Raw genomic sequence first — 13,319 nt, 5'->3', positions numbered from 1 at the left:
GGTCAAGATAGTTCTCAGGCAGAGAAGTTACTGGAACAATGTGGTCTCTCTAAATCTCCACTCAGATTGGAGTCTCTGGTTCACTGGTGACTGCACAGGCTTGGTTCCATCTCCTGCTCTCTGGAAGGGCGTTCACAAGATGGACATCCTGTCCTTATCCTCCTTCAACCCTCTCTCAGCTTCTTGGGCTGCTGTCACTGGATGAGCTCAGAGCACAGCTCAGTGTTCTCATGTTTCTGAGCTTCTCTGAGAAATGAGGATGGGGAGGAGGGGGATGGGGCGGTCAGGTGGGGCGTGGGACATTGCAAAAGAACACACTCATCTGCCATTTACAAAAGAATGTTTAGCCTCTTTCTTTCAAAGCTGTCGTTTCCTCAAAGCAAAGTTTTATTTGCTCTCTTAATGAATTGAAGAGCAGGACAGTTTTCATCTGGCAGCCAGCACTGTCACCCTCTCTGGTCTCCAACCTTTCTGTCCTCCCCTCTCATCCTCGTGGAGCTGAGACCTGACCTTATGTCATCGCTGCTGCAGAGCTTGGCTGGGAAAGTGGCTTGGTCAGGCTGGGGCAGCCGGCCTGGCCTGCAGGGAACACCACCTTTCCTTGTTGGTGGCAGGGGAAGGGCAGACGTGCTCTCAGGGCAGTTAGGAGGTTGCCTTGCTGACAGTGGAAAAGAGAGATGGAGGAGGGGACTCACAGAGTTGGTTTGACCTGTCCCCTTTCTCACCAGGCTAAGAAGCTTCACCAAAATCTTGGTCTTGGAGACAGAGTCTTATTTTCTGGAAGGCCTGGCCTCTGCCCTTGAGTCTCTGGGATGGCTTCTTTCTAGCTGAGAAGAAGGTTCATTCAGGGGACTCAGCAGCCCCTGCCACCATCAGTCCCATCTCCTTCACTATTGCTCACGAGGGGCAGATGGTTTCGCCACTTTCACTTTTGATGTCTGGTTTGGGGACAACAGCTTTATTGGCAGCCTTGGTTGAGGTAGCTAGTGTTGGGGTCAAGCTGTCTCTTGGGACTCTTGGTTTTTACGCTGAGGTCAACTTCAATGGCCAGAACTGCTTTTCGTTCAGCAGCTTTTGGATGGGTGTCTTGAATCTGCTCTCTGTCCCCTAGGCCCTGGGAGAAGTCCCTCTCCCCTGGGCAGAGGAGCTGCCTATGGAGAGAAGGTGGTGGTGGTCTCGGCCTCCATGCTCATAGAGGTATGCCGCGTGTGCCGACAGGAAGACCACTGTCGGAGCTGCTCCTGGCTGAGGCAGCCCAGGTCCTTAAAGAGCTTGAAGAGGTCGTTGCGGAACTTGACACCAATGAAGGCGTACAGGAAAGGGTTGACGCAGCACCGAACGCAGGCCATGCTGTAGGTGACATCATAGGCGATGTTGAGTTGCTTGCTGAGCTCGCAGGTGCTGCTGGTGATGTTGAAGTTGGCCACCGTCTGGGCCAGGATCACCCCATTGTAGGGCAACTGGAAGACGATGAAGACTACAACCACGGCAATGATCACCTTGATGGCCTTGTTGCGCTCGAAGTTGCGTGCCTGGAGCAGGGTGCGGATGATGACGAGGTAGCAGAAGCTCATGGCCAGCAGGGGCACCAGGAAGCCAATCACCATCTGGGCCACCTGGATGGTGATCAAAGCCTCCACACGCTCGGTGATGAGAGAGCATCGCCAGGCTTGCTCGCTGCTGCTCCTCTGGATGCCGCTGTAGAGCAGCTCTGGGACGGAAAGCAACGTGGCCAGCATCCAGATGCCCACACAGGACAGCTTGCTGATGAGAAGCACGCGGGCGCGGTGGCGGTGGGCACACACAGCCTGGACGATGGCTACATAGCGGTCGATGCTGATACAAAGCAGCAGCAGCATACCGCTGAAGAAGCTTATTTTGTAGATACCAAAGATGAACTTGCAGAAGTCGATACCGAAGATCCAGGACTTGGCTGCACTGTAGGCCCAGAAGGGAAGAGTCAGGAGGAAGAGGATGTCTGCCATGGCCAAGTTGAGCAGGTAGGTATCTGTCATGGTCTTGAGCCGCTTGAAATAGATGTAGGTGGACACCACCAGCCCATTGCCCACCAGGCCCACGAAGCAGATGACTGAGTACATGGCGGGGAGGAACCAGGCCTTAAAGTTCCGCACATCTTTCTTGGAGCACAAAGACTCATACAAGGTGTAGTCCACCGTGGTGTTGTCCCCGATGTAATCATCTGTGACTTCATCTTGGCACAAGCACACCTGTGGGGAAGGAAATAAGGGAAAACAGTTCAGTTTTAGTGAGGTGGGTCCAAATCTGGCTGGGATTTATCTTAGAGCAGTGGTTTCAAAGTGTGGACTGTCATCAGCCTCTCCTGGAACGAGATAGAAACACAAATTTTCAGACCTTAACTGAGAACCAGCATCTCAGGGAATGGGACCTAGGAATCTGTATTTTTCCTAAACTCTCCAGGCACTTCTTTGGTTTGAAATCACTGCATCTCAAACTTTAACATGCATATGAGTTACCTAGGGATCTTGTTAAAATGTGTATCCTGTCTGGCATGGTGGCACATGCCTGTAATCCCAGCGGCTTGGGACGCTGAGGCAGGAGGATCGAAGGTTCAAGGCCAACCTCAGCAACTGGCTGTTGCAGTGTAGTGAGGCCTGTCTCAAAATAAAAAAAAAAGAAGAAGAGCTGGGGACGTGGCTCAGTGTGGCTGAGTGCCCTTGGATTCACTCCCTGATACAAAACCCAAACCAAACCAAACCCCAAAACAAAGGTATACCCTAATTTGGTGAGCTGGGCGGGGCCCAGGATTCTAGATTTCTACCAATCAGGATCAAGGGTCTGATTTTGCCAATTCTGAGACACTCAGCCTCACATGTGTAAACAGTGGGCTGGAAATAGTCGCGGCCTTGGGGTCCAATGAGCCTCGAACTGGTTAAAGGCACTTCCTCTCACTAAGCCTCAGTTTTCCTGACTGTGAAATGGAGGTGAATCCTATCTCTTGCACATGCTAGTGGTGAGGCACCTAGCCCAGGTTCTTGGACCCTTTCATGTTTACAGTTTTATTTTGCCCCCTGAAAACTCTGTGAGGTTGGGGTGTGTGTGTGTGTGTGTGTGTGTGTCTTTCTTCTGGAGCCTCCTTTAGAACCTAGTGGAGTTTTCCAGGGGGCCTTTAAAATGCCTCGGATTTCGAGGGAAAAGTCCACCCTGGGGTCAAGGTTGAGGAGCACCTGCCGTGAGAAGGCGGCAAAACTCCTGTTAAGAGGACAAGAAGCCCCAGGTTTGGGGCAGAAGGCTGTGATCCCGGGTGGTGAGCAACCTGGAGACGTTTGTGTATTCTTGGTGTCCGCTAGCACTCTGGCAGGAGCTCAGGCAACGCGTGCCCAAGGGCACTGAGCTCTGTGAGTCGATGACTGGATGACAGGGCCCTGTGGGGGGAGTGCTCCTCAGCTGTGGCTGAGTCGTGGGCAGCTGTGCCCCTGGAAGGAAGTGTGACTTTCTTCTCCCACTCTCCCTCTGTGCTCCCACTCTCCCCCCCACCTCTCTGCCTCTCTCTCTTCCGGCAGACAGATCCCAATCAGCAGGGCTCAGCTGCTCTGGGCTTTTTTTAGCCTGTCTGCAGGACAGGGTGAAGGTTCAGCAGCCTGCCGTGATTTTATCAATGAAGGAGGGGGCACAAGTGCCGCTGTGCACAATGATAGATGGCCCTGCTCTAGAAGAACGGCCTCAGGAAACTCTTGGTTCTTCCTCAGGGAACCGGGCTCTTAGCAGTTCAATGACAATCCACATTCTGCATTCATCACTGTCCAGGGATGAGGACAGGAGAGGGTGAAATGGTGTCCAGGAGCTTTTCTTTAGGCACTGCTAGCTTGAGAAGGAAACTCAGTGGCAACCCCTTTCCCCTCTCCTGGCGTGGCTGCAGCCTGGGGGTCCTGGAGGAAGCTGGCTGCCTTTGGCCCACCCAGAGGAAGACACAAGGCCTTAGGTCCAGGATCCCTAGGCTTAAGGGGGTTGGTTCAGTCCTTTTGGACGGTCGGTCGTACTCACAGCCTCTGTGAAGCGTGCTCCCCCACCCAGTCCTCCTGCTCCACAACCCCCCTGCAGCCTTGATGCCTCTGCAGCCCACAGCCTCACCACATCCTGCCTGTCTGAGCCTCCTCCCGCACCCCCCCACCCCGCACCCCTCCCCAGAAAGAGAAGAATGAGCCACAGCTGTCTTCATCCCCTCCCCAGCCTTCCAGCCAGCAGCACAGGGCAGAGGGAGGGAGGCAGTAGAGATGGGGAAGGGGGCCAGGTTGAGGGCTGCCGTCCAAGCTCCGGGGGGCATTTGGGATGGGGTTTTGGGAACAGTGCCCAGCTTGGGGCCTGCCTCTGGCCTGAGCTCCTGGAAAGCTTCCCCTCTGGCCACCAGACCTGGGGAAGAGCCCAGTTCTGAAGCACGGCCTCTCCAGAGTGGCCTCGGAGGAGCCGGCTGTTCCCCAAGCCCTAGAGCGCTCCCACCCCGACCAACAGGGGAAACGAACGAACGCAAGGAGTTTCCTGACTCTGGCCCTTGACGGGGTGCATCTTCTGCCGTCAAGTGGGACTGAGGAATGGAAACCTGCAAGTTGGGGATCTTTGCTCCTGCAGAGTTCAGGCCCCTGTGGGGTGCTTGCTCCATCCACCCTCCCCCACATTGTCTGGGCCCCATCTTTCTTCCCCATCCTCACAGCAGGGCCAGATGGGTCTCAGTTTCATGACAGAGAGTGGGGCTTCTAGGGGAGCCTTGGACTGAAGGGAGAGGGGGATAGAATAGTAGCTGGGTCACCAGACCAAAGTTTCTTTTCTCTGCTCACACGTGGCATCTTCCCTGTGTGCACATATGTGCAAAACCAGGTGAGGACAGGGATCCTGTGCAGAACCAGTGGGAGAAGAAAGTTTTGCGGTTCTTCTCTCTCCAAGAGCTCAATCCGAGTTTCTTGAGTAGGGAGACTGGAGGTGGGGTAGGGAAGGTGGTGGTAAATAACTTCACCCCATATTTTAATTTAGATGGAATAAAGGAAGTCCAGAGAACATCTGGGACTCATGGGGGTAGGGGAGGGTTGCTCAACAGATGGAGAGGAGGGTGGTCATCAGCTTAATGAATGGCAGGTGGGTTTTTGTCTGGGCCTTTTATTTCTTTCTGGCAAATGACCAGCTTCTCCAACAGCACTCCTGGCTTGGGAGGGGAGAGTCGGGGAGGGAACAGAGCGTTCCCTGGTAGGAAATCTCACCTGGAAAATGACAAGGAGAGCCACGGCCAGCACGCTTTTCATTGGTTTCCCTGTAGGAGACAAGGCAAGAAAGTTATTGCTTGGCAGGGACGACCCTTTGTTATTAAAGAAAACAGCGGAGGGGGAGATGCTGCTGGGAACCGTCGTCCTGAGCTCCAGGCTCTGCGTTTGCAAAAGAGAACATCAGAACCAGATTGTGCTTTTGAACACCTGGCCTGCTGCCCGGCATCCCTGTCCTCACCTCTCCTTCCTCCACTCCCAGGTCCAGGATTAGAACACGGGGTAGGCGCTTCCCACCACTGACCCTGGCCCAGCTGGGCTTCTTCTGGAGTTGGAGAGTTTACTGGAAACTTGACTGTCCCTCAAGTCCCCAGGGTGGTCTTGGGGGGATGGGGCCCAACCCCTCCCCCCAAGAGTCCCAGATGTTCTCTGGATTTCCTTTACTCCATCTTTGCCTGACCCCAGGGTCTCAGTGGTGCCTTCCAGTGAGTGAGATGCAGGAAGAGAAGGCAAGGCCCCGGAGTGTGTACACAGTCCTGCCCTATTTCGGTGCCAGGGTCCCTTGGTCCAGGGAGCATTTCTTGGTATTCAGCTGAGCAAGCAGCCTCATATGAAGCCTCAAGTGTTTCCTGGCCAGGTGGGCCGAGGAAATAGGGGATTTCACAGGACAGGCTGGAGGAATGAGGTTACTTCACTTGCCTTTCCATGGCAGGGGAGTGCTGTAAGGACCCGCGGGACCCCTAACACTTCTTCATTCACTGACATTTACTTAGCACTGATTATTGGTCCCCTGAGCCTACCTTTGGGGCAGGAATCCCTTCCCTCTTACCTGGTGCAAGCCCAGGAATTGTGTGCCTGAGAATGAATGGATGAATGCCCTGCTTGTCCTTCCAAGGGAGGGAGCATCATGGGTCTGAGAGGACACCTGGGGGATGGGTGGTCACTATTTTATGATGTAATTATATTTCTTTTTCTAAAATTGTGTATATTTTCTTTCACTTGTTCCCTAATCTAATGCCTCAGGCGCTTGGTAGGAGGGGAGCAGTGCCAGTCCCCCCTCCACCCCCCCGTGGGTGGGGTGGGGTGATGGGGGTGGGGGTGGCAGGAAAATGGAACCTGCTATGGAGGTCAGGAGGCTCTCCTTGCTTCTGAGCAGCAGATGGAGAGGCCAGGTTTCAACGCACAGGGCCTGGATATGCTGCGGACAACTGCTCAGTTGGCCTTGTGGCCGAGCCTTAGAACATATTTCCTGCTGCAGGCTGAGCAGGGAGGACAGTTGACAGAGCCATTTATGTAGAAGTGTCATCCCACCAGCAGGCTGGGAACACCCCCTAGGCACCAGCTGTGCCTTCTTTACCCCTGGAATTCCCCCTTGTCCCCTGACTCTCGGTTCCCAGCCAGGGACTGACCCACAGGAAATTCACTGTGATAGCACCTGTAAATACTCAGGCAGGACCCGTAGGCATTTGCTGCTCCAGTCTCAGTAGGGACCAGAAATGCCTGGGACCCTGTTCCAGGCATCTTCTGGAGACTGAGGGCCCTCTGGAGGTTAGGGAAGCAGCCCAAGCCCGAGGGTCTGTGTCCTTGGCCACAGCACCACCTGCTGGAGCACTCCTGCATGACACCCAGGTTGCAGTTAGGGGCTCCAGGCACAGGGCTTGTGGCTGGGGATTCTGTGCTTGGGAGTTCCTAGGATAGGGAGGAACGACATCCGGTCACATAGATAAGAAAATATTCCTCCCACCTCAAGAAAAGTATCCTGCATGTTACTGCTAGACACGGTTCCTAAAGCATAGTTCTTTTTTTGAACCAGGGATTGAACACAGGGGTGCTTAACCACTGAGCCACATACCCAGCCTTTTAATTTTTTTTTTTTTTTAATTTTAAGACAGGGTCTTGCTAAGTTGCCGAGGCTGGCTTTGAACCTGCGATCCTCCTGCCTTAGCCTCCAGAACCTCTGAGATTAGAGGTGTGCATCACCGTGCCTGTCCCTAAAGCATAGTTCTGATGCCAACCCCCATGGTGTCTTCCCACGGGTTCTACCCAACCCTAAGGATAAAGCTCCTGGTGCTTACCATGGCAGTCAAGCCACGTGTATTTGGACATACCTTCCTAGCTGCATCTTTGAATACTGGGGACAGGAACTCACAGTCCCCTTGTCCCCCACTCGTGCCTGAGCATCTACAGTCCTGGTGGGCATGGGCCTCCGTGTGGCATCCTGCTCTGATGTCTCCCTCCCCTTTCTTACTGAATTACCTCTGGAACCCCTGAGCTTGAGGCCACATGTCTCCGCCTAACCACACTCTCTCCAGGGTCCAGTGCACCGCCTACCCTCCCTGACTCATCTTGATGCTCAGCGTTCGAGGTTTCTTTAAACACGTCAAAGTCTTTCGGTTACTCTAGAGAAAGCCAGCTCTGACTGTCTCCGAGAACGAGAAACCTCAAAGTTTTGATCAGCCACAAGAGGTGAAATACAAGGAGCAAGTGCTGTTTCTGTTTTACTCTGGCTGCCCTTTTCCTGGGCCCCGTCCCATTCCTTTTGCTAGTATGGAGCGGGGTGGGGGTGGGGGACAGGGGATGGGGGGTCCTGGCCCGTGTACGTGGGTGATTTCACATTCCAAGTGTGTTGGGCCTGGGGGATAAGCAGGCGTCTTGTTGGTCCAGGATGGACCATTTTCAGGAAAGTTAATAGGGGAACTTAGGGGAATTCTGGTGTGTGGCCCAGGGACCCGGTCAGTGGCCACGAGTCAGATCACTCCTGTCTGTTAAAAGTCATAAAGCGACTGGTTTTGGGTAGCAACTTGGGTGGCACCAATCTCAGGGACGTTGAGGAGCAGTTGACCTAGATGCTGGGTGTTTTCTGAGTTCCTGAATTTCCAGTAATGAGCATCATGAGTGTAAACTTCCCTAGAACTCCAACCGGAGCCCCCGTCCTGAGAAACCTCCAGTCTGGGAGGAGAAGATTACTGGCTCCTTCCTACCCCATTCCCAAGTTTTCCCAGACCTTCCAGGTGCCCAGGACTCCTGGCTGCCCATTATCTGGCCCCAGAGCCTCCCCATCTTTTTCCTCTCTGGAATTGTTCTTTCCTGGGTGGGGGAGTGGGAGGGCAGAAGCAGGAAAGCCCCAAGGATCTAGAGAGGAGATAGGAGGCCTGGGGGACCCATTCTACACAGGCAGGGACAGGAGAGACATGGCTGAGTCGTGAAGTCACTTCTATTCTCTGCTTTAGCCAATGAAACCGCCTACCTGTGAGGTCTCATTGCATCCTTGCAAAAGCCCTGAGATATTGGCACCGCTATCGTCCCCACTTGCCAATGAAGAAACAGTACAGCAAGATTAGTAGTAGCATTCCCAGAGTCACCTGAATGGCTAGTGGTGGAGCTGGGCTTTGAACCTTCTGACTCTGGAAACCATTTTTTTTTTTTTTTGGTGTGCTGCCTCCTAGTCTTTATGTATCTCTCCCTCACAATGTATTGTAAGGCTTTCCCTGTGATTCTTATTCTACGTTCCAGGAAACAGAGTCCCAGAGAGGTTAAGCTACTTGCCTGGTGGCACACAGCTGCTTTCTCAGAGATGGATCTGAGATGTGAATGGCATAGTCAGGTTTGGGCTCTCACCACGGCATCATGCTACATTCCTGATGTGCCTGTTGGGTACGTGGGCCTCTGTGGAGCATGAAGGCAACCCCCACTCTCTGTAACCATTGGTCACTCAGTTCTCTTGCTTCTATTTTTTTTTAATGGTCCTAGGGATTGAACCCAGGGATGCTCTACCACTGAGCTACCTCCCCAGCCCTTTCCACTTGTTTTTAATATTTTGAGACAGGATCTCATTAAGGTGCCGAGGCTGGCCTTGAACTTGCGATCCTTCTGCCTCACCTTCCTGGGTGGCTGGGATCCACAGGCGTGCGCCACCATACCTGGATGTTCTGTTGCTTCTATTCGCCATAATCTCTCAGAGCTGGTCCTGTCTGATAGAAGGTTCTGCAGCTCTTTGCAAAACACAAATCGAGTCCCTTAGTTCACCTAATTGAGAAGTAAAAATCTTCACTGGCTCCTCAATTGTTTTCAAGATAAAGTGCGAACTTCTCAGTGATGCCACGCGAAGTTGTAAGTATTGGTCGGACGGTACCTTTACCTTCCTCTCCTATCTCCCTCAATTTGCTTCTTTCTTGCCTTTATTACATTTGCCAGAGTTGACCACTCCTGAGCCCGAGTACCCAGGGTATTCTGTGTGCTGCATGGAGCTCTAAAACTATTTGATGTGGATGCCTTTAGGGGAGGCCTGCAGTGTTGGGTTCACTCCACTCCCCTCTCCTTCCTAGATCTTTTTTTTTTTTGTAGTCATGGTGACATTTTTTTTTAATATTTATTTTTTAGTTTTTGGCGGACACAACATCTTTGTTTGTATGTGGTGCTGAGGATCGAACCCGGGCCGCATGCACGCCAGGCGAGCGCGCTACCGCTTGAGCCACATCCCCAGCCCCCTTCCTAGATCTTATGCCTTCTACCTTAGTTACCTTATTGGCTTCTGATGGCAGTGAGTTTGATGTCCCTGCCATATCCTGGACCCTGTCCTCATTTGGTTTGACAACTCCTCCACATCCTTCAAAACCCAACTTAAATGCCCTGCTGACCTATGATCACACTTCTTTCCTTATCTTGTCCTTATCCCCATTAATGCTCTCATGCTCTCTCTCTCTCTCTCTCTCTCTCTCTCTCTCTCTCTCTCTCTCTCTCTCTCTCTCTCTCTCTCTCTCTCGGCTACAGTAGTGTGTTGACATATATGTCTCTCTCCTCCCCTGACTGGCTTTCCCTGGATTCCTCAATCCGTGAGAGTTGACTGAAAGAAAGTGCCTGGTAAAGAGGAGAGGTTTTTCCATAGCCACCCAGGCTGTAGCTTTCCCCTCTGAGGGAAGAGAGGAGGGATCGTCCCTGAATTCCTTTAGCATCTTCCTTGGCCACGCTGTGACACACAAGTCTATGGCAGGTCAATTTTCTTTTCTCTGCTTTTGAGAATTCTGACAGTGGGGAGGGTGAAAGGGTTGCTCATTCAAACTGCGAAAAAAGGCCGCGAAAAAGTCCAGCTCAACCTTCAAGTGGCGTTTTCATTTTGTGTAACAGAAACTGTGCCTCCTCATCTACCTCTCGCTCCCTCCTGGGCAGATGAATATCGAAAAACAGACCCTTTGTGGCCCAGCCGCCCTTCCAACGGCCCAGAGCCCGTTTTGAGCACAGCTTCTCAGAGGCCTCTCCTCATACCCATATTTCGGGTTTGGCCGTTGGGGCTCTCTCTCAAGTTGAGTGAGGAAGCAAGAACATCACTTCCTCCAGGACCAGGGGTCTAGTGTCCCCAAACCTAGTCTAGGGGGACGCTCCTAGATGCTCTGGAGCCAATTGTGAGAGCATCCCTCAGTGTGTTAAGTAGGTGGCTGACCACCTGGGCTCAAGCAGGGCAGGAGAATTCACACTATGGAAATTGACCAGCTTAGACTCCTCCTCCAGGGGAGCTGCTTTTCAATCATTTAGTGGTCAACACAGGGAAGCCATCTCCAGTGGGTGGTATGGGCGCTCGGGGATTGTGGCTGGCACATTTGGATTCCTTGGAGTGGGTTTAGGGGGCAGGCTGACTGGGAAAAGAAGTTAGAAGAGATTTTCAAAACTGAAAATCCACTTGAAGTTCTTGATTCATTCCATCCATCCATCCGTCCGTCCGTCCGTCCGTCCATCCATTCCACAAACATTTGCCACTTAATCCCCAAAGCACCCAGGATGCAGAAATGCAAGATACTGGAGTTCACAGGCGGTGGATGGGGGGTCCACTGTACCCCTTCCACAGCTGTCTGCTGGGTCCAGACCTAGGATTCAGGGTGGGCGGGGAAGGCAGAGAGGAGGCAAGGGCTGTGGTGTGGCGAGGAGGGTGTGAGGACAGCACCAAGGAACCTTCACTTTTTAAAGCCAACCTCTTGTGGCTTTGAGGCCGCTTCGCTTGCTGGTGTGGCGAGCCATCTAAGAACCTGGCCTTCTTTGCTTTAGGCGGCACTGATTCTGCAGCTGAGATTGACAACTGGGGTGTCTGGGGCTGGAAGACCCACTCAGCACCCACTTGGGGCTCCCTTTGTACCCTCTCTAGTCAAGACCCAGGTTAGACCAGAAGAAGGGCTTTCTACAGCCCAGAGGCTGTCTATCTGGCTGGAGTAAGGGGGGTTTGATCAGGGACAGGGGCTGTGCTGGAGGGCTGGCTATGGCTTCTCTAAGCTGAGTGTCACCAGCTCTTCCATTTTTATCCCTGAACTTGCAAGAGGCAAGTGGCAGAGCTGGTACAAAGCCCGTGGATTGCACAGCAGAGAGAAAGCACCGCAGACCACGCCTGCTTTGCACCGCACCGTGCACCCAACACAGTCACCTGTGATTGACTACTTCCCAACCGCACAGGGATCCAGACTCCCAGTGAGCAGGGGAGAAGGGAGAGAGCATTGGGAAGAGGGGGGAAGGTCCTGAGCCCTCCAAGGAGGATTTCCCCCTGCTGAAACTGGTCCCTGGGTCTCAGGGGGCCTCACAAGAACAGGTTCTGTCCAGGTCACCCACCCAGCCCCACCCTGCTGAGTTTTCCATTCCTTGCTATTTTAGAAAGATACCCCCTCAGCCCCCTGGTCCTTCCTGGCCCCAATGGCTGCCTGCTCTCCTGGGTCTGAAAGGGCAGGTGCACCCTCCCTGGGACTCTAGAGTGTCATTCTCTGGAAGTAGCCACCAATGCCCACCAAACCTCCTGATGCCCTCCACCCCACCCCGACTCCACTAGGTCTGCCTGGGGTCTGGGACCCCGGTGCTATTCCCTGTTTTGTCTCACAGGGAGGTTTACTCACCCAGGTCCATGACACTCTCCAGCGACTGAAACCACACAGGAAGGCTGTGCCCCAGTCTCAGCTACCCCTGTCTGGGGAGGAAATGGTAAGAGCCCCTTTTAAGTTGTGAGAGGAGCCTCCCTCTTCCCCACTCCTCCCTTTTGCCCGCGCCTCCCACCCCTGCTCCTCCCTCCAAGCCTCATTAGGGCCCAGAGAGCCTTCTGGGGACAAAGGGTATGAGAAAGGTGACAGAGTGACAGCCCCCGTCACTGGTCATAAGATCCTGAATCATCAGGTCATTTACATTCGAAAAGCCCCTTGTGCCCCCTGGCAGAGCTTCGGTGAGGGGCTCCTGGTTAATCCAACACAGGTTTATAGCCAGGGTATCACATGTCAGGCTGTGGGCAGAGGGTAGGAGTCAGGGGGAGGTGTGTCCCCATTATTCCCTTTGGGTTGAATGAAACTTTTTGAGTTTCATTATCAGCTCAGCCAGGAGCTACTACTGTCCCAGGAGCCACCAGAGAGGAACCACCTACACCACCTGCGTGAGGTCCCTCAGGTGGCCCTGCCATCAAGGGTCACACTGCAGGAAAAGCTGCAACAACCTAACCACAAAGTGAAAGTTTAAGAGTTTTCATGTTTACAGATCCTGGGGGGAGGGAGGGAGCTGGTGTGCTTGCCCACTGAGCGCCATCAGAGAACCAGGGGACTGGTGGGGTCCGGGATCCTTTTGGGATCCAGGGTATCATCCAAACTGGTTTCCTACAGAGATCTTTAATTGGCAGGTTTAAAGGAAGCAGTCACACAGGTCATGCTGTGACTCTGAGGTGGTCACATCAGGTCCTGAGCAAAATGTCTAAATGGTCTGTTTAAAACAAACTGCAAATAAAAGTAGAAGTGCCTTTGGGTTTTTATCGGTAGCCACCAGCTAGGGCCATTCCGGTGGGGACGAGTCGAGGGTAACTTGAGTTTCACTTCTGGTATGAGAAAGTTAAACTTTTATTTTAAAATGTTGCAAAGAGCAGGGCGTGGTGGTGCTCACCTGCAATCCCAGCAACTCGGGAGGCTGAGGTAGGAGGATCGCAAGTTCAAAGTCAGCCTCAGCAATTTAGGGAGACCCTGTCTCAAAATGAAATAAGAAGGGCTGGGGATGTGGTTCAGTGGGTAAGTGCCTCTGGGTTCTATCCCCAGAAAAACAAAACAAAACAAAAACAACAACAACAACAAACAAAAACAACAATGTCAA

General features: G+C 53.0%; 1 protein-coding gene across 1 annotated transcript; it reads right to left on the bottom strand.

Moving 5' to 3' along the window:
• Positions 1-328: 328 nt before the first annotated feature.
• On the bottom strand, positions 329-12,181 carry Ccr7 (C-C motif chemokine receptor 7). The gene is made up of 3 exons (XM_046442696.2): positions 12,095-12,181; positions 5,229-5,278; positions 329-2,228 (listed from the first exon to the last, which is right to left on the bottom strand). Exons 1-3 carry the CDS (start codon positions 12,102-12,104, stop codon positions 1,152-1,154), a joined length of 1,137 nt encoding a protein of 378 aa, XP_046298652.1. The 5' UTR covers positions 12,105-12,181; the 3' UTR covers positions 329-1,151.
• Positions 12,182-13,319: the final 1,138 nt, after the last annotated feature.

This window comes from Marmota monax, unplaced genomic scaffold (assembly GCF_021218885.2).
Source record: "Marmota monax isolate L192 unplaced genomic scaffold, Marmota_monax_Labrador192_F-V1.1 WCK01_AAM20220418_F8-fsc00205, whole genome shotgun sequence".
NCBI classification, from domain to species: Eukaryota; Metazoa; Chordata; class Mammalia; order Rodentia; family Sciuridae; genus Marmota; species Marmota monax.
Note: the sequence above shows the minus strand (reverse complement) of the source record. Positions and strands in the feature narration are given on the sequence as shown.

What these genes read in the sequence shown, in the direction of transcription:
- Ccr7 (XM_046442696.2), bottom strand. An exon ending in CTCTCCTTGTCATTTTCCAG is followed by an intron (nt 2,229 to 5,228) that starts GTGAGATTTCCT and finishes CCTTCCCCACAG; the next exon opens with GTGTGCTTGTGCCAAGATGA.